The sequence below is a fragment of the Alosa alosa genome, chromosome 12 (assembly GCF_017589495.1).
Source record: "Alosa alosa isolate M-15738 ecotype Scorff River chromosome 12, AALO_Geno_1.1, whole genome shotgun sequence".
In the NCBI taxonomy this organism is placed as follows: Eukaryota; Metazoa; Chordata; class Actinopteri; order Clupeiformes; family Clupeidae; genus Alosa; species Alosa alosa.
This window is the reverse complement of record NC_063200.1, coordinates 35,162,412-35,183,356: the sequence shown is the minus strand read 5'-3', so window position 1 is coordinate 35,183,356 and position 20,945 is coordinate 35,162,412. Positions and strand designations below refer to the sequence as shown.

Here is a 20,945-nt window from a genome sequence, read left to right as displayed (position 1 = left end):
TAGCCTATATTTCGGGTCCTTTGTCAAATACAGTTGCATTATCAGCCCTGACCAAAACTGTTCTCCCTCATTTTTGGCACGAATGAAACAGCAAGAGAGAGCATGAACCATATTGTTTCTCCCGTTTTGTATTTGCCAAATTTGACAACAGTCTACATTCAAATCATAGCCTGAATTCCAGGCTCGCGGGAACATATTTTTGACCAGGGGTGCTGAATAACAAAATAATCATGGATGTCCGACGATTTCTCCCCCAGCATATGATTCGACAGCTAAATACGCCATTTCACCGCCCGTTAATGAGTAGGTCTAAGAGTGAGAAGTTTTATAATGCCCTGGGCAGCCACATTCCACTGCAACTATGCGCAGCACTTGCCACTCCGACTCATCAATAAAAACTGTGCGCACACACAGCAGTCCCATAGAAGCGCATTTGACTTTACATCATTAACCTATTTCAGACTTCATTAACCTATTTCAAGACTTCTTTCTCTTTATCGCCATGGCATTTAGAATAAAGAATAACGTTCACGAACCGTTCTGGATTTGTTGCCAGCATTAAAACAAGCTTACCATCGGCCTATCCGCAAATTTTACACACAAGGGATGAATTGAACGATGACGAAGTCGGACATATAGGCATAGTTCATATTGGAAAAAAGTTATACAATTTGGAACTCTAGCTTTTCCCCACCGCAGTCTTTTAATGCCATCTAATCATAACGTCGCGCAGTCTGCTCTATACTTAAGCCCAAATCACACCCAAGATTCAAGAACGAGATGAGCAGCAACTTCATGCAACATTCTAAAACCTTGCAACTGTGACCAGACATGTGAATGCTTTTGCGACGGCTTGTAACGACGTGCAACATCTAATTCACACTGCTGTAACCTCCTTTCTGTAACGGTTTAAAGTGTCATTCTTAATCTTTAAACAGACGATCTGACGGGTTTTAGAAGATTAAATACAACCCGAAACTAAAAAAACAGACCAGGCCTCTACTGGAGACTGGCCTTTAACCCAAACCTGTAGCCACGCCAGGCGTTTAAAAGAGACAGGCGTCTCTTAGGGACTTGGCGATTATTTGAAGTTTTACGGTATATATATATATATATATATATATATATATATATATATATATATAGGAATACTCGATAAATTGGTATAAATCATCTGTTCTCCCATTACAACCCAAAAGTTGGGATACAGCAGCCACCACACTACCTATACCCCTATACTGTGACCACATCCACCTACTTGGGTATAAGAGTTTCCCTCTGGCTGTCAGATCTATTTACATTAAACTTCACTCCCCCCTCCCCCCCTTCTGAAATCAATTCAGGAAGACCTCCATCGCTGGACAAACCTACCACTTTCCATTATGGGCAGGATGGATCCACTATCAAAATGACAACATTACCCAAAGTAAACTACCTCCTCTCAATGGCCCCAATACAACCAACCACTTCCTGGTTCAAATCTCTAGACTCAGCAATCACACAATTCTACTGGAAAAACAAGACTCCAAGAATAAAATTATCCACCCTTCAAAAACCAAAGAACCTAGGAAGATTAGAGGCACCAAATTTCACTTTATACTGTTTGGCAAATCATCTTCAATGTGATGGACTCACCCCAGATCTCCAGATCTAAGACCTGCCCTTCCTTACCCCGACAATTAAAGAACACCCCTGTTTCAAAGCGCCCACAATTAGCTAAAGGCTGACAGCCTGGTGGAAATTCCAAAACATTACTAACACAAAGCTTTCTCTTTCGAAACTCACTCCAATTTGGATTAACCCCGATTTCACTTGCAACAATAAAACAATTAACTTCCGCAACTGGAAAGATAGAGGCATTACTCATTTGCAACATGTTTTTTTCAATGGCAACTTCTCCACATAAGCGGACGTGGTCCAGAAATTTTGCATCACCGACAAAAACTTCCTACAATACCTACAGATTAAATCAGCAATTAAATCAGCTATCAAATCAACCACCAACACTCCAACGGTCAACTTAGAACTCGCCACACATATCTCACAGCTAGTCAATACTCCATCCTCAAAAAACTACTATCCAAAATCCTCTATGTCTCCTCCCCTAAATGGTTTCCCGTCAACCTGCAGTTTCCCTCTGTGCTGCTCTGGCCTCCAGAGGCTTAAGACTGGCTCCCTTGCGGGGTGGTTGGGTGGATGAGCTGGAGGGGGGTGTCTACTCAGAGGGAGGATATGCACCCAGAGGGACCTTTCTGCCACCACATCTCCACAGCCCTCCTCTTCCCCTGTGACTGCCAGGGCCAGCTCCACTCTGTACACCTCACGTTTTAATGCTCCTCATGCTAGATGTCCAACATTCACACCACCATTCAAGAAAACAATAACTAAATCATCTAGGAATAGGGCCAGATGGGGTGCTCTGTGGAGGGCCTGAAGAGCCTTATGAGGTATGTTACCTCTTGTAACATACACTTCAGGTGGCTTTAAACACCATGTTCTATTTTCTACTGACTAACTTATGCATTTATCATGTATACAGACCTTACTGTTCTGTATACATGTACCCTAGGCAGATGAGTCAGGCCCTTGAGTCGTGGATCTGCTCGAGGTTTCTTCCTATATGCCTCTCCAATTCTAGGAAGTTTTTCCTCGCCCCTGTTACCCATGGGCCTTCTTTTCTTTTCTCTGATTGTCTAACATTCTGTAAAGCGCCATGAGACATGTGTAATGTTTTGGCGCTCCAAGTGAAATTAAATTGAAATTGAATTGAAATGGTGCTTTACAGAGTGTTAAAACATTCAATCCCTCTTTTCTGGCTGCGATTCCCAGGATCTCCTGCCCCATCTTTAAGTAATTTATTGTTCACACTTATTTAGGAGACACACTCTGTTTTTACTGTTCTTATTTGGTATCAAGCTGCTGCAGGTCAAGATTGGGGCAAAACCTAAATTTGTCCCTTTTTATATGTGAATAAATATATATGTGAATAACTGAAACTGAATCTGAATGTAATATTTCCAAGTATCATTACATTCATCTGATGGGTCCCCCAGGAAAGGCATAAACAGAAACAGGCTGATGACACACAGAAAAAATGTTTCCTTTACATTTATTTCAGCAAGGCCCCCCACGGTTTAATTAATACCGCCACGGTATCAGAATCAGGGCAGACGCACATTTGCTTTTTAAATAATCCTGCGACGTATCCTCCCCTGCAGGCTGCCGCTCACTTTGCAATTTAACAATAAGTAGCCTAGCCTAAAACTAGTCAGAGGTTATTATGGCCCGTCCAGTTTCAGTTCACATATTATATATATATATTGTATTGATGTAGCCTATTTAAAGCATTAACTTTCTTCTCAGTGTTTCCTCTTCATTTAGCGGTGCCACTGCTTCAGAATTAGGGGAGACGCAAAATATTGTCCGGAAGCATAGTAGGCTAAATGCCCTCCGCTGGCTGCTGAAAATTGCAGTTTAAGAATAAACAGCAATGCTAATCCGAGGTACCTGTTTAGTTTTATTCCATAAATATATTGTTTTATAGACGCAGTGGCATGCGCTATCAAGAGCTTCCATGTGCTACGCATGTTTGTCAACATCGCAAAAACTACAATTTTCGCACAACTTGGTGGAAAGGTGTAGCACAGGCCAAGGAAAACCCATTAATTTCTGTAGCCGATCGTATAAAGTATTTCCCATATCGTAGTCTATAGGCCTAAGCTCGCTCGCAACAACAGCAAAAATGAAACTGGAGAGGATGTCTCGGCCAAGACACCGTTGGTACATTAGATGCACATTCAATTGCGAATCGACGCAGTAAAAAAGCAACGACTGCTGGTAGTAATGAAGGTAAATTGCAAAACATTTTGTATGCACTTGCGGTGATGGCCTAGTAGGCCTAATGTGAATCGCGGACTATAAAGTAAAGGAGATTTGCACCAAATAAAGGCAGTGTTGTGGGTTGTGTTTTTACAACGTGTTGGCACAAAACTTAATTTCTGTCATAAACGAAGTAAGCTAAGCGTTTCTCCATTGTCAACATATGAACTACCGGTTCAAGCGACAATGTGGTTTAACCCATTTACTCCTAAAATGCCTGCTAAAAACGCCTATACAATCCTATGGCATTCTAGACTAAATAACCTTATTTCCTGAGGGTTTTCTGAAAACATACTAAAAATTGTCAATGTCTACCAAAATTTAATATCTAAGCCTCTGTAGCACCTAGAAACATGAAATAAAAAGCATGCTGCACTACGCAGCATCCAGCGGGAGGGTCAATGTTGCGCTACGTGACATGAGTCAGACAGAAGATGGGCCTGTCTTAGTTTCTGAATCCTGTCCCTCTCAAGTCACATTAGGCTAAATGTTGTGATTAGCAACTAGAATTTAAAAAAAAAAACATACCGGGAGAGACTCCCAACCAGTTTTTTCATACTAACCTTTTTTTTCTGGGGGGGCGCTGCCGCCACTGTTAAAAAAAATCTAGCGGAAACACTGTAGAAAGGTACCATCAATGCAATTGTGGAATTAGTACCAAGTACCAGAGTTTTAAAGGAATTTTAACTGAATTTATGATGTACACAGCACATGACATGACCTAGGAACCTTCACACATCATTTAATCAATGTTATTTTCAAATGCATTGACTCACTGGCAAGAGGCAGCTGTCTCAGGCTTCTCTGTGTAACTCTTGCCTGCTTCAGTAAACAAAGGCTGTTCTTGTGCTGTTTCAGTCAGTTCTAAGCTCACAGAAGACTGTGAAGAAAAGTCTTGATTCTTCTGGGATGTGTCCTGAGAAGTAGTTGTCGATCGGTTTCCAGGCCGCACATTCGGCCGTACACTGATCCTGGATCTGCGAATCATTGTAATCTACAGGGTGGGGAAATAACTTCAATCAGCAAAATGATTATTGGTCTTCTTTACAAAGAAAAACATTTAAAGGTACCAGCAATCGTGCTTCACTAAGTTCAAAGTTCATGAAATTTGACATGCAATATCACTTCCACATTTCCTGAAATTTTTGTCAATGGGGGCCACTAGAAGTCATAAGGTCAATTTAGGTAGTTTATTTACTTTAATTTAAGTTTGAGGGGTAATTTTACCTCCAGAGGGGCAAACAAGATGTGAACTGATCTTGTCATTTCACCATTCACACTAGTCACATGACATTGATACATTACATTACATTACATTTGGCTGACACATTTTAACCAAAGCAACTAACAACGTGGTAAACAGTTTAAGTCTTAAAGCAATTCTCTCAACAATTCTAGGACAATTTAAAAAAGGTAGAGTACAGTAAGAATAAGTGCATCAGTGAGTGCTGTTTTTAAACAGTTGAGTGTCAGTTCAAGACAGGTGGTTAGTGCTAGGATCAGCAAGACTGGTTGTAAGTAGTGCTATGAGAGGAGATGTTCTCTGAAGAGCTGGGTCTTCAGGAGTTTTTTGAAAATGGAGAGGAATGTCCCTGCCCTTGTAGGACCTGGCAGTGCGTTCCACCAAAGAGGGACAACAGATTAGAAAAGTTTGGATTGGCCTGAGCGTACCGGTGGCAGAGCTAAACGTTGTTCGTCTGAGGAGCACAACAGTCTGGAGGTAGCGTATGTCTGTATAAGGGCATTGAAGTAGGAGGGAACCGGAGACTACTTTGTAGGCAAGCGTTAGAGCCTTGAATTTGATGCGGGCCACCATAGGTAGCCATGTGTAGGCAGCGGGGTAACATGTGCCCTTTTAGGTTGGTTGTAGACCAGGCACGCCGCAGCGTTCTGGATCATCTGAAGGGGTTTCACTGTGCAGGCTGGGAGACCTGTCAGGAGGGCGTTGCAGTAGTCAAGTCGTGAGATGACTATTGCCTGAACCAGGAGTTGGGTAGCATCTGCATATGATACATTTTAATCAAGACAACCTGGTTTGTTATTCTGAAGTGTAATTCCTTTCCTAAATGCAACAGAAACACTTCTGGGGAAAAAATGAAGTCATTGTGACCGATATGGGATTAAAGACACGTTCGATCAAACTGATTCGTTCGCGACCGACCCATCTCTACACGGAGGGAGTAGAAAGCTGGCTCTCTTTTGTTTGTACGTCAACAGAAGTGACGTTATCCAACATCGTTTAGAGCACCTTTAATCAAAATGTGAAGGGTCTGGTGATTTTAAAATGGAGCCCAGCCCTGACAAAATGCATTACTATTCACGCACAAATTCTGGATGCTTAAGAATAATATCGGCAGTCTCACAACACTTTTTGATCAAACCGGCAAGGCTAGGTAAGGATTATCCTGCAATGTTCTGCTAGTTTACCTGTGTCGACAAGACAGGTACACTGTCTAATATTAGGATTAATAGACGCCTTCTTGTTGTCTGTATAAGACAATCCAATAGAAGCTAGAGTAAGTTAAAAATTAAACCGACAATAATGAATAAGTTAGCACGCTAGTAGCTAGGTTCAAAATAGGTTGCAAGGTATTACAAGATCATTCTGGGTCAATCCATTCGTCGATGCATATACTACTAAGAATAACAGTAATAGGAACGTCAACTTACCCTGGTATTGGCAAATAATAATAGTTACAATAAAGATGAGCTCGTGTCCACACGCCAACCCGATATCCTGTGAGTTAAACTCGTGTAAATAGAATAGTTCCGTTAGCGACAATAAGACTTCCGGTCAGTAAAAAATCCGCCAAAATAGAAGTAAAATGTCTTACTGCTGTCATCAGAGACTTTCTAATGAGACACAGCACTCAAAAACACCTCTTCCATAAAAATGCATGGGGTTAGTTTGTAACACCAATCTGTTGTCTACACATATCCTGCCCCTTCTGTGGAAAAAAGTAGACAGGCTTGTTCGAGATTAACTTTATTTATTTTTATTTTTTTAATTGATGTTATCAAAGAGTAGGGGAGAGCGGGGTTAGATGTCACACGGGTAAGTTGTCACATGTGTTAGATCTCAGCCACTCAAGGGCACTGGTCAAAACCTGAAATGAAATTGATCAGAATTAGTGTCAGAGGCCATCTATGTTGGAATTTAAAATGAAAGATACCTTGATGTGAGACAACTGTTAACTGTTTTTCATGTTTAAAAGTAAATTTTGAGACTTTCAGTCTTTTTCTTCTAACTCATTACACAATGGGTTGACAATAAAATTAGTACCATTTAAAAGTATAGAGAGAGAGCTACAATTCAGTTACCTTTCATAGCTACGCTAAAACATGTGGCTGCTGGCCATCAAAAGAGCTAGCAGCTAGCAATGTCAGTTGGGGTTGGTTGTCACATTTTTTGTGGGGGTTGTCACATGTTGGCCTATGGACTCTTCAGTATTTCATTATATCATCATTACCTTGGTTTCAATAGGAATTTAATCTAAGTAGTCTAAAAACCAACTTAAATCATAAAATACTAATGAAAAGAACATACTTGATGTTTCCTGTTCATGTTCTCAACGCATATGATGTATGTAGTTTTGCATTTCAATGAAATTAAACTTTTTACATTTTTTTAAGAATGTACCCATTTTTCATTTTTATCCCATTGGAATAACATTGGGAAAACTAATCCCATAGCGTGTGACAACCTACCCTGTGATGGGAATGGTTGTCACATTTGCGCAAGGTGCATTTGACAGCCCACATCCTTCTAACTGACTGGATTCAAGCAGATCAAGGTCCCTCCATTTGTACCTGACACATGAGGCTTCCTTTGTGTCCTGAAAGGGAATTTGTGCAGGACACGGTTTTTGTGGAAACTAATTTTAAGTAGCGTTTCGTCATTTAGGTGATGGGCTTACCTAATGTTCCTGATTGATTAGCTACGGAATAATACAGATTTTACAAGTTTTATTTGCTACTTGCTAGATTGACAAACGTATAATATAGGCCTACATTTAATAAGTGTTCAAAATCAATCTATGGGATTAGGGTTGGTTGGAGCAGCCAAGCTCGTCCAGGGCGGGCACAGATGACTTCCAGGACGGGCCTGGCCCCCCAAAGCCCCCCCATGCCGCCGGGACTGCGCACCTTTTGGGCCGATAGAATAGGCTATAGGCTATATATAATTGAATAATTTTGGCCAACGATCGGCCCAAAGGAAGGACAATCAGCGGCCCACTGGTTACATTTCCATATGTCGACTGATCCAATAACAGCTCACGTCAGGCCCACCCCTCGCATTTTGGCCCAGAGCCAGGATTTTGTGAGCCATCACCTGCGTGAAGCTGGCCCCCCATGTTATTCAAAAATGATTAAAAACACTGCTATTCGTTTGTGCTATGTTTGTGCCGGTTTGTGCCGTAAAAATGATCGTTTGTGCTGTTAAGGGTTTTAAGTAATTAAACTTTACATTTTCTGGCCAGTGACGTCACTCAGCCCCCCATACTTGTTCAAATTTCCCCAAAATAGTCTCAATCGTTTGTGCTATGTTTGTGCTCATTTGTGCCGTTAAAAGTAACATTTGTGCTACTATGTTTTTTAAGATATTCCATGTTATTTGTTACACGTGTGACGTCATCCAGCCCCCCATCAATGTCCAAATCTTTCCAAAATGGTCTAAATCGTTTGTGCTAGGTTTGTGCTGATTTGTGCCATCAAAAGATCCATTTGTGCTACTATGTTTTCTAAGTTATTATGGTTTATTTATTACTCGCGTGACGTCACCAGCCCCCCATCAATGTCCAGAACTCACCAAAATGGTCTCAATCGTTTGTGCTATGTTTGTGCTGATTTGTGCCGTTAAGAATAACATTTGTGCAGCTATGTTTTTTAAGTTAACACGCTTTGTTAGATGTGTGACGTCATTCAGGCCCTCCTCAGTGTCCAAATCTCCTCAAAACAGCCGCGATCATTTATGTGCTGATTTGTGCCATTTAGGCTTCTATGTAAATTGTCCAGTGGCCTTGTCCAGCAGTTGTAGCTTATGCTTGACATCACCCAGCCCCTCCATCAATGGCCTATACCCAATCGTTTGTGCTGATTGTGCCGACATTTCTTACTATGTTCCTATGTTTAGCCTATTACACGTGACACCCAGCCCCATCAATGTATTTTCTGTAACTATATTTTTACATTACCAAGTTCTATCTGCTATGTGCATGACATCAGTCCACACACACTGGCCAAATCGTCCCAAACAGTAGCCTACCAAATGTTTTTCCTGATCTGAGAAAACATAAGTGTAAGGAAGCTGTTTCTTGGGTTCATAGCTAAAGAGTAGCCTATTAATTTAGTCAACTTTAAGTGCTAAAAAGGCTACAAATGTACCTTTAGTTTTAGTTTACTGTCGTATGACTTTAATGTTTAAACATTATTTTGACAAACATACCAATTTAGCCTACCTTCTTGCCCATCTGAAATAACTCTATAGCTTTGCTGCCTCCTTCCTTTCTGTTTTTGCTGTTTGCAAAGTTTCATATCCACGGTGGCCTTGGAGACTTGGGTCAGCAACAAGTAGCCTATGTGCTGCTTGTGTGCACAATCCACTGTAATTCTGATGCATAAAATTATTGAAGAAATACATTTGTTTATTTTAGAGAGTATGGGCTACAGTGCAGTGATGAGTTATGGTAGGCCAACTTGGAGTGAATATACACACACACAGGGGAAATTATTTCTCGTAAGTCTCTCGTAGCCTACTCCATAGCTGCCTGATAGTAGGCCTACGCACACTGCTGTGCACACCTGCAGACGCTACTGGCCGGAGAATGGAGTGGTGTTTCTCCACAGCTGCCGACTAATGGCCAGCAGGTTTATTCTGGTAGTGGTTGCAGTAATTCTGACGTTATGCACAAGCAACTGGTGTACTATAGAATCCTTGGCAGCACAAACAGCCACGTAAATAGTAGCACATCTTTTCTTTTCTCGGTTAAGATCAGCACGATACAGCTTCCCAGGAAAAAAAACTATTAAAAGTATACTTTTGAAAGTGTACTTTTTGTACTTTTTTGTCAAATCCAAGTGTAATTAAGTGTATTGAATTATGTATTAAGTTCAACTTAATACCAACTTGAGTATACTTTGAGTGTAATTAGTGTGCTAAAATGGAACAACTTTTTTCAAACTTTAAGTGTTCTTAAGTACATTATACAAAAAGAGATTTTATGAGCATTCGAAACACAGTCGCAGTACAATTTTGTAACATCCCAAGTGTATTGGAAATGTACTTAAAAGGCATTACAGTATAACTAATAATAGTGTAGTAGTGTATTTTGAATACACTCTTATCCTCCTCATTTCTATTCATTTGGCATGGTTCTGTAATATTTTAAATTAACTTCAAATGTACTTCCTGACTACAATAAGTGCCTTGAAAGTTTGCAGTAATGTTAATAAAAGTATAGTCTTAAGATACTTTAAGCATTATAAAGGCATACAATTTAAGTATAATATTAGTGTGATTTAAAATTGTACTATTAGTACTCTCCTACCTATTCTGTTACATGACAAACTAGATGTACCGCATAGCGGTACAAAATATGACCGCCGCTCAGTCCTGGACATCCGTTCCGCGAAAATAAATCACACTTCAATTTGTATCCATATTTTACTCCATCCCCCACTCTTGAAACTGTTGTGTATGCTTGTTTGGCATGCCTGTGTGTGTGTGTGCGGCTGCACAGAAAGTAGCCTACTGGTGCTGAAAAGGTGAATAGATTGTAGAATAGCCAAAGAAGATGTAGCATTGTTATAAAAACCTTTAAAATCTCTAAACAATCACAAGTAGTGCAGTTCATCACAGTTCATCCATTGCAACTGGATTGATGAAAGGTCACTTACACCTGTAGGCTACATTGTATTTGGGAAAAGCAAAAGGTATCAGCATAATGTTATTTATGTATGTATGTATGTATGTATGTATGTATGTATGTATGTATGTATTTATAAACAAAAACATCTCTGTCAGTTCCATGCCGTTTTCAACAGCTATCAAAAACAAAGGTCATTTTTGGCTGGATGGATGTTTCTTCTTCTACATAAGATTTTAGTCATCTTTAGTTCATGTAATACTTTATTGTCAATGCACAAATTAAGTAACAGTAGTCTGAAACGAAATGCTGTTTTACATCTAACCAGTGGTGCAAATAACTGACATGTCCAAATGGGCCTTGATGAAATGCGTCGCTAGACTGTTCATACACATTTTAACGGGCCAAAGTTGAAGAGCTATTGTCCGTTATTGTTCGTGCAAATATAGGCTGATTCATGTTCCCTTGCATTGTGCAACTGAGGTCCATGGCTAGTCTGGCTTTCATCAGACCAAGCTCAATCTTTTAAGAAATCAAAAAATAAATAGCGGGCAGATCAGGCTGGGTTCACCCAGCCTAGTCCATAGGCACCGATATTGTTTAATTTTTCGATTGAGATATACACGCTCTGGCTGTTCTAAATGCAAAAATGCATCAGGGAGTTATGACAAAACGGTAACTAACAAACTAGATCCTAATAGAAAGCTGTTAGCTTCCCTAAGATACAGGTAGGATTATAAGGTAGGCCTATTTACAACATAAATTGTCAATAGGCTATGCTGGCGACACAAAATAAAATCTCCTTTGAAACCAATGGCTTACGCCTTACAGTATCAAGCGTGCTTAAACTGCCATATCGTGGGCAAAGTTGTAATAACATTCACGCAGCTCCATGAGTCAAGGAAAGCAAAATGAAGTAGCCACTTCTAAATGGGACCCACTACACAGTAGCTTAAGGTGTGTTGCTAAAGCAGCCATAATGAAATGAAGGTGTCATTGTTTGGATACTTCACACACACACACGCGCTTTTAATTTCACAGACTACAACTACCAAGCTGGAATCAAAGAACATCGATTCCCCTCTCACACCCTGCACGCACTTAAAACAAAATAAACAGGCGTCTCAGTCTCACGCATGTATAGTCAAAACTGTATCAGACCGGTGTAACGTTGGTAAATCTTCCATTGCACAGAATGATTTTGTAGCACATGCAATAAATGACAGTCGAAAGATACAAACAGTGCTGCTATCAATTTGCTTGGTATAACCGCATTTATAGTTTTCTACAAATGCAATCAATCAAATGGGCCTCCATCACTCAACCAATGCTAACGGTAACATTATAGGTCCTTATTGATATTACAACATTAACGTACCTGCAGTAAAAACCAAGCATGTCCGATAAACATCCTCAGATTTATTTCGGCTTCAAGAAGAAATGGGAATTACACTTCATGTGAACATCGTCCTATCCTTATTAGATGTTAAGCTGCGGTAAATTACAGTCCTTGTAGGAAGCGTCCATTGTTTTTCCAACCCACTTTTAACTTCCAACAAAATTACGTCTCACTGCAACGATGCGCCATCTAGTGGACAAACGACTACTTATACTGAAAATGCAGCCATGATGATGATGATGAATATTTATTTTGGCTTTCTTTTAATCCTACTGAATTTGTAATTATGTATCGGCCGTTCTAACACCGATAGTATGTGGGTGCCTGTGTGTGTGCATGTGTATATGTGTGCACCGCCATTTACAGGCCAATGAGTGTACAGTCACTAAATGTACACATAACCTAATTTTTTAGACCCCCATGGATGAAATTCTACTCAAACTTGGCATACCCCCAGAGAATGCCAGGTCAATCATACACATAACATTTGGTGCAGTTCTGAACATCTTAACTGAAGATAGGGCGATTAAAGCAGAATAAAATTGCATTTTCATTTTTACCGGGATGGGGTGCAAATCACAAATGAGTGATTATGAACCAGGTTGATGTGGGCCCTTGAGACCAACATACCATAAAAGATTCTTCATCCTCAGTGCCACGGTTCAGGTAGTTATTTAGGAAAAATTGTTTTTTTTGGGTTCTACTGTGTGGTGGTCCCCGGGGACGAAATGAAATTTTTCCGTGTCTATACATACCCACCAAATTTCATGATTGACCAAAAATTCAGGAAGTTGAAAAAATTCTTGAATTGTGTGCATGTGTATGTACAAGTTTATGTTTATGTGTGTGGGTGTGTGTGTGTGTGTATCTGTTTTTGTGCATGTGCATGCATGTATGTCTACTGTGTGAGTATGTGTCATAATTATGATTACTGTTAATGAAATCTGTTTATGCACATGTGTGCAATGAAATGGGTTAACATGACCCCTGGAGGCAAACATACGGAAAAAAATGGTCATCCTAGGCCCTACAGTTCTCAAGATATTCACAGAGAACTGTGGTCTGCCCTACCCTCCTTTGGGGGTCCAGTCCAGCGGGGGGCTACAGATCAAAACGAAAAATGACGGTTCCATGCTATCCATGTGGGGGGGTACATGCCCACCAAGTTTAAATTACCCCGGTCTTTCAGTGTCCCGAATCCTTGTTGGTGTATCGTCACTAAATGTACACATAAATTATTTTATTGTAAGGCCCCCATGAACGGAAGTACACAAAACTTGGCATGCATTCGGAGGGTGTCATAATGATCCTACACTTTTAATTTCGTGCAGTTTTGACCTTGTCAGCCAGAGATATTGTGATGAAAACACCAAATTTTTGCTGTTTAATTTTTAACTAGGTGGCGCTATACATGAAATAAGTGGTAATGGGATGGGTTGACATGCCCCTTAAGACCAACATACATAAAAAAAAGATGGACCTCCTAGGCCCTACGGTTCTCGAGATATTCACAGAAAACTGTCTCCGGCCACCTACAGGCCAGTTGGTGTATAGTAACATAAATTAATTTATTGTGTGGCCCCCCATGAATGGAATTCCACAAAACTTGGCGTGCATACAGAGGGTGTCATAATGATCATACACTTCCAATTTCGTGCAGTTTTGACTATGTTAGGTCACAGATACCTTCAATTACAACACCTCATTTTTACTTTTTGTGTTTTTAACTAGGTGGCGCTATACATGAAATGAGTGGTTATGGAATGGGTTGACATGGCCCCTTGAGATCAACATACAAAAAAAAAATGGTCCTCCTAAACCCCACGGTTTTTTGAGATATTCACAGAAAACTGTGTCTGCCCTACCCTCCTTTCGGGGGGTCCAGTCAAGCGGGGGGGTTACAGATCAAAACGAAAAACGATGGTTCCATGCTATCCATGTGGGGTTACATGCCCACCAAGTTTCGTGTACCCCGGTCTTTCAGTGTCCTGGGACTCATTGACGGAAATTTGGGCATGCGAAAAAAAAAAAAAAAAAAAAAAAAAAATCTGACTAAACCTATATGACCGCCCGGCTTAAGCTGCTTGCGGCGGTAATTAATTACTGATCATGAGAAAAACATTTTATTGACATGAATGAAAACAAAACATAATATTCATCCATAACAAAAGTAAAACATTTTTCTGAAAGTTATGGATCTCTTGAGCATATCTTTTCAAGTTGGATGTGGTAACGCGATAAAACATGCATTTGGGCGTATTATATTATTTCACATGCATAGATTTTTCGAGTGGCTGTTTGGAGCGCTGGTCAGATTCCTCCTCGCTCGCAGCATTTTCTTCCATGCTTGGGGAGCAGTTTCCTCTGAGTGCGCACGCGCAGAGAGAATTTGTGCGCACACATTTAATATCTATGTGTGTGAAATAATATATAATATAATACACCCGAATGCATGTTTCATCGCGCAAGTGCTTTTTGCCACTATTGTGTCGCGATACTCTACAGCCTCATTGGTAGACCATCAATTAAAAATGCAGATTTCATAAAAAACAAAAGTTGTTTACCCTCCTAGGTGAGAGAATTTGCCCTCTAAGCTTGAAATTGTTTACTGGAGACCCAGCCTACAAGCCAACAACTTAACAGTCTAACATGGCCAAATTTGTAATGCATGATCATTTATTGCTTATTTGTTTGCAAAGTCTTCTGGCCCAGAAAGAAAACCATGGTGGTTACGGATCATGGCTGAGGAGGAAAGGTACAGCTGGTAGAGTTGTGCAGTGAGTGAACTTCCCTCCCAACACTGAGATGTGGTGGCAAAGGCTGTGGTAGCTAGCTTCCTTACTAGCACACCATCTTCCAGTCCAAGATGCATAAAGTTTTCGGTGGCAACCCGGGGCTGGACAGCAGTCAAATGCATTGACCTTGGTATTAGAGAATTTGTCTCTGTTGTCTGTGAACAGAAAGAAGATGGACAACATTTTACAAGATAAACAATATTTTACACAGAAATCCATTGGCAATGATGAGATTAATACAGATTATCTGTACCTATTTGCCATTTACTTTTATGGGTCAAATTGATATTGACACCATCTGTTTGCCATCCTGGTATGGGTAGACCTGGCCAGGTAGTCTTTCCTTAAAAAGCGTTGTGCACTTTGGCACCAATATGAGTGCAACCACCCTGTTTTCTGCATTTGATTACCTTAGATTCCTTTGTTTCCAATACAATCAGTATTATCGTTTTGGGTCAAATGGCATTTTAAATGGGAGTCGTAGGGGGCACTAGCCTATTATTTTGATGCATGAATCAAAAATCATCATGTATCAAAATAGTTCTGCCCCTACTTACTCCCATTCAAAATGGCATTTGACCCAGAAACGACAATACAGTCAAGCTTAATGGTGGCTTCTGACTTAATTATGCTTTCAAACGAAAGTTTGACTCAGGTACATTCACAAAAAGACCCTAGGTTGCATTTTGGCTTGAGTTATGCTTTAAGAGTAATGGGACAAGGTCCTGGATGAAGAATATTTACCTTTACTGCTGATTATTTGAGGCGTTCAGACATCTCGGTTTCAAAACTGTCCAGGAACACCTGTAAAAATATAGTTAGGCTACAGATTAAAACTAGGTAAATTACAAACACTACCATGAAATGAACTTGAATGCTCAGTCAAACACAAATAATTAAAAAAAATCTAAATCTATCGCATAAACCAAGGCATAATATCAATCATGTAGCCTAAGCTTCATAGCACTAACTTAGTAGAACACCAGGTTTAATTCCCCCTCTAATATCAATTGTGGAAAAAAACGTTCCACTTCATAAAATGCATGTAATTTGTCCTGTAGACTCATTTTAAAAGATGTCTCCACGATTAAAGAAAAAAACAGCTACAATGTCATTTGCATGCCTAATGAATGTGAAGTGTGACTAGCCTAGCACCATCCTCCTTTCTGTGAGTTAACTTAGTCTAGCCTACACTATAATATTAAAGAACATTGGTGAACTTTAGGCAAACGTTGCTTAATAAAGAACACACTTTCTTCCATCATAGTTTGTCTAACGTTAGTGCTAGCCAACGCTTGTCAATAATCCCACAAACACAAAGCGTAACGTTAGTTTTCTTCTTGATAGGGATCTGGTCGACCTGGCATTGCTAGCTTGTACTAGCAAGGATAAAAACAAACTCTTGAAAGATTGCTAAGCCATCAATTTAACTTCTCCAAAGACTACCGAAGGTCATAAAGAGTAAGCTACATCAGAATCATTTAACAATATGCTTTGGGACTCACCTGATAACGAATAACTTGGCACTTTAGATCCAACTGGCTTCAGCCCTTGTTATCTCATATGACGAGTCCTTCTGGCTCTGTAGGACCAACGTCTCTGGCATGACTAGAATTTATGGTATCTTTAATTTGGACAAACCTGTAACCTTAAACGGACCGTAAACGTATGAATTTTCTGGTCTCTACAGTCCATCTGTCTTGCAAATAAAGTTACAAGCATAGACTGTATAAAATAACGTTAATGTTTGCTCACACCACGTTTTGCTCGAAAGCTGCACAGATCCGCCCACTCCATTTCAAATTCAAACAACCATGTTATTGGTCAACTGGACTGCCTACATTGAACTGTGTTGCCTATAAATTTAAAGGAGGATTCCGGTGTGATATTGACCTAAAGTGTATTGAAACATGATACCGAGTGTGAACGTATGTCTCATAGCCCATCTCGGCTTGTCCCCTGCACTCCAAAATCTGGCGCTAGTTAGCCGATGCTACCAACAGCTTTTTCAATAGTGGTGCTTCGGCATCGGGCTAGCCATGCAAATAAATCACTGTTTTACACCCATTTACGAGGCTCAATGTATCTCCACACTTCATTGGTAGACTTCCGAGGGCCCTGACATTTAAAACGAGACATTGAGAACTTTGAAAAAGCACTGGTAGTTTACTTCCAAGACGATTTATACAGACAGTACCTTCACGAAGTTTAGCGTTTGCAGCCATCTTGAATTTAGTCACGATAAGTCGAGCAACGAGTAAGAATGAACAGGTATGATAATGGATCAGATTCCAAAAATAATCCAGTGCTGGAATCCATGCATTTCCACTGAATTATTTTTGGAATCTGATCCCTTAGCGGCAGCAAATTACATTTGCTGCCTACATTTTAATGTGGGTCTGGCTCGTCAGGCTAGGGCTGGTGACGTCACGCGAGTAATAAATAAACCATAATAACTTAGAAAACATAGTAGCACAAATGTATCTTTTGACAGCACAAATCAGCACAAACCTAGCACAAACGATTGAGACCATTTTGGAAAGATTTGGACATTGATGGGGGGCTGGATGACGTCACACGTCACAAATAACGTGGAATATACTATAACATAGTAGCCTAGGCTAGCACAAATGTTACTTTTAACGGCACAAACGATTGAGACTATTTTGGGGAAATTTGAACAAGTATAGGGGGCTGAGTGACATCACTGGCCAGAAAATGTAAAGTTTAATTACTTAAAACCCTTAAAAGCACAAACGATCATTTTTACGGCACAAACCGGCACAAACGTAGCACAAACAAATAGCAGTGTTTTTAATCATTTTTGAAAAACATGGGGGGCCAGCTTCACGCAGGTATCAAAATTCCAAGACCAACGATCTCATGTCTTTCTTTGCCCTATGCATGATCAATATCAGAAGATTTTTAAAGACGTTTTTGGACGCAGCTTCATGTTTCATGGTTTGGCATAAAACTGCTAATGAGAACTATAGCACTTAAGAAAGTGAAAAAACGTATAGCTTACTTATTTCATAATATCTATTAAAAACACCAAGACCTACGATAAAATGATTGAAACATTCTTACAGGTGATCTAGTATATTTAGTGTTCTCACCAATCTAATATTGACCATAAAATGTCCAATTGCCCTCGTTTAGGAGAGGAAAAGTACATTTGTGCCAGGGAGGTAGTGGTAAAATAAGAGGTGGGTTAACTATGAATTCTGCAGTCTCGGTGAGGTGGACTGCGCCATGCAGGTATCAGATTTTTTAAAAAAGGCATTCAGAACATGTTTGATAATGGTGGAGGTTATTATGCAGTATTGGGAATAGGCCTATAGGATAGTAGGCCTATTGGATAATACAGTTTTGAATGTTAAAAGTGAATAAAGGTGGATAAACTCTAATAAGAGGTGGGTAGGCCTAAACTCTATTTTTTAAATTTCTTAAACTGCGTTTACTCGCGTTTAGCCTCCACTACATCCTAATTTGCGCTCATAGGCCTATTCCCAGCTTCGTAACAGAAAGGTAATATTTGAATGTAAGCTATACAGTGTAGGCTATAGATATACTATATCATATATAGCCTACACAACCAAGGGATGGGAGTTATCCTCTGAAAGCAGGGCATCTTCATATTTAGTGTTGCGGCGGGGTTGCGTAAAGAGGTGCAGAGCGCACACCTGTTTGCTTTTTTTGACTGGCAGTGCCCAAGATCAGATGACAGTACGTGAGTTGAATAATGTAGGCTAGAATATAAAGGTAGGCCTAAAGCAAACAATAAAGGACAATGTTTAAGCCATTGGACATTACTGAAAGAAAACGATAGCAAAGATATGCAGAATGAATGAATAATGACCGGCGAACTAGGCTACTTTTTCAGCAAAAACATAGCCTATCCTAAAAGAAATGTTAAGCCTACGTGACATATCACGCTTTATTTAGTCATCTGTTTTGTAGACTAAATCAGCATATCACCCTGGGTCATATTGGAAACGTACAGTAGCCTACTGTACCATAACGTACAGCATTATGCTGTAGGCCTAGGTCTTTCCTTCATAAGGCCTACCCAATTTTTTTTCCCAACAAAGTAGGCCTAAACATAGGCTACTATAAATGTTGATTATTCACATTACTGCATGCAAAAGGAATGAAAGCGAGCAGAGGACAATGAACATGGATGCATACGATCTCTTTCCAGAAAGCTTTGCTGGAAAAAACATAATTAGTTAAGCTATTCGAACTGACGCATATAGGCTAGTTAACATCAGATGGCATAGGCTAGGCCTATATGTTTTCAATATATAATTTTACATAGGCTACAGCTTTTAGGCCATTGATTTCATTAAAACATATGCTAATGATATTGATGAGGGGGTGTTTACAAGGCGGAGACCTAAAACCATCCGGCTGCGCACAGGTTGACGTTCATTTGTGATTTATAATGGGCACATCTGGAAGGGTGGCGTACGCAGGTTTTTTTGTGCGTACGTTCGTGTTCTCTGAATCACACGTACGATCTTTTCAGAAATTATCTAAGATCAAATTAAGGATGGTTTCTACGCAACACTTTTATAAATGAGGCCCCAGGGGCCTGATTTATAAAGCGTTTTTACGCACAGATTTGATCTTAGACCAGTGCGTACGCTCAAATCCATGCCAACGCTCAGATTTATAAAAGCCGTCTTTGACGTGGAAAAGTGCTTATCTCCACGTCAGGGGCCTCAGAGGCAAACAGAGGACTAAATTATAAGCATGATATGTCATGTAGGCTTAATGTTTCTTTTAGGATAGGCTATGTTTTTGCTGAAATAGAAGCCTAGTTCGCCGGTCATTATTCATTAATTCAGCATATCTTTGCGATCGTTTTCTTTCAATAATGTCCAATGGCTTAGCCTAAACATTGTCCTTTATTGTTTGCTTTGGGCCTACCTTTATATTTTAGCTATTATCCAACTCACGTATTGTTATCTGATCTTGGGCACTGTCAGTCAAAAAAAAGCAAACAGGTGCGCGCTCTGCACCTCTTTACGCAACCCCGCCACAACACTAAATATGAAGATGCCCTGCTTTCAGAGGATAACTCCCGTCCCTTGGTTGTGTAGGCTATTGACGTGTTGCCTGAACACCAACCGTATGGACCACAGAGCGGTAGCACAAAAACAATACGTCTTACAAGGCGAAAAGGCAGAAAGGCTAGATTCAGCGTTAGCTATCAAGGTAATCTGTCTGACCTAGAAAATATGATTAGGCAAATTAGGAAAGAAACTGACCAGGAATTGAATCGTAATGTTAAACGGGCAGGAGGAGGAGTACAGGAGCCTGGTGGAGGACTTTGTGCAATGGTGCAAACTCAATCATCTTCAACTTAACACTTCAAAGACCAAGGAGATGGTGGTGGATTTCAGCAGGTCTAAGCCCACTCTGCTACCAGTCCACATTGATGAGGTCAATGTGGAGGTGGTTAGCACCTACAAGTATCTGGGTCTCCACCTGGACAATAAACTGGACTGGTCAGCCAACACTGATGCACTCTACAAGAAAGGGCAGAGCAGGCTGTACTTCCGGAGGAGGCTGCGGTCCTTCAATGTGTGCAGTAAGCTCCTCAGGATGTTCTACCAGTCTGTTGTTGCCAGCGTCCTCTTCTATGCAGTAGTATGCTGGGGGGGGAGGAACAAGGAAAGAAGGATGTGGGACGAATTGACAGGCTGGTAAGGAAAGCTGGCTCTGTAGTGGGAGCTGAACTGGAGTGCATCACTTCACTATCTGACAAAAAAAAGACCCTGAACAAACTGATCAACATCTTGGACAATGAGTGTCACCCACTCCACAGCACTATTGTTAAGCAGAAGAGCCTGATCAGCTGGAGACTTAAGCTCACTGCCTTGCACAACTGACAGACTGAGAAAGTCATTTGTCCCCAGGGCCATTGAACTGTTCAATGCCTCACTTAAGGGAAGAGGAGAGATAGACTTCTCTGCATAGTCTGTCTGCCTCTTCACCCCC

At 40.4% G+C, this 20,945-nt stretch overlaps 1 protein-coding gene and 1 long non-coding RNA gene across 3 annotated transcripts in view; both read right to left on the bottom strand.

The window, feature by feature from the left end:
- The window catches only part of LOC125304164 (transcription factor TFIIIB component B'' homolog), a 102,444-nt gene extending 95,785 nt beyond the window's left edge, over positions 1 to 6,659 (bottom strand). For both annotated transcript variants that reach the window (XM_048258231.1, XM_048258232.1), the window contains exons 1-2: positions 6,550 to 6,659; positions 4,656 to 4,873 (exon numbers count right to left, since the gene is read on the bottom strand). In XM_048258231.1, the coding sequence (XP_048114188.1) occupies positions 4,656 to 4,867 (212 nt within the window). In that variant the 5' untranslated portion in view covers positions 4,868 to 4,873; positions 6,550 to 6,659. The remainder of the gene's footprint in view (positions 1 to 4,655; positions 4,874 to 6,549) is intronic.
- Positions 6,660 to 14,830: 8,171 nt separating this feature from the next.
- On the bottom strand, positions 14,831 to 16,825 carry LOC125304859. Its single transcript, XR_007195286.1, has 3 exons — positions 16,445 to 16,825; positions 15,684 to 15,743; positions 14,831 to 15,094 (listed from the first exon to the last, which is right to left on the bottom strand). It is a non-coding gene; the product is annotated as an uncharacterized LOC125304859 (long non-coding RNA).
- Between the last annotated feature and the right edge of the window lie 4,120 nt (positions 16,826 to 20,945).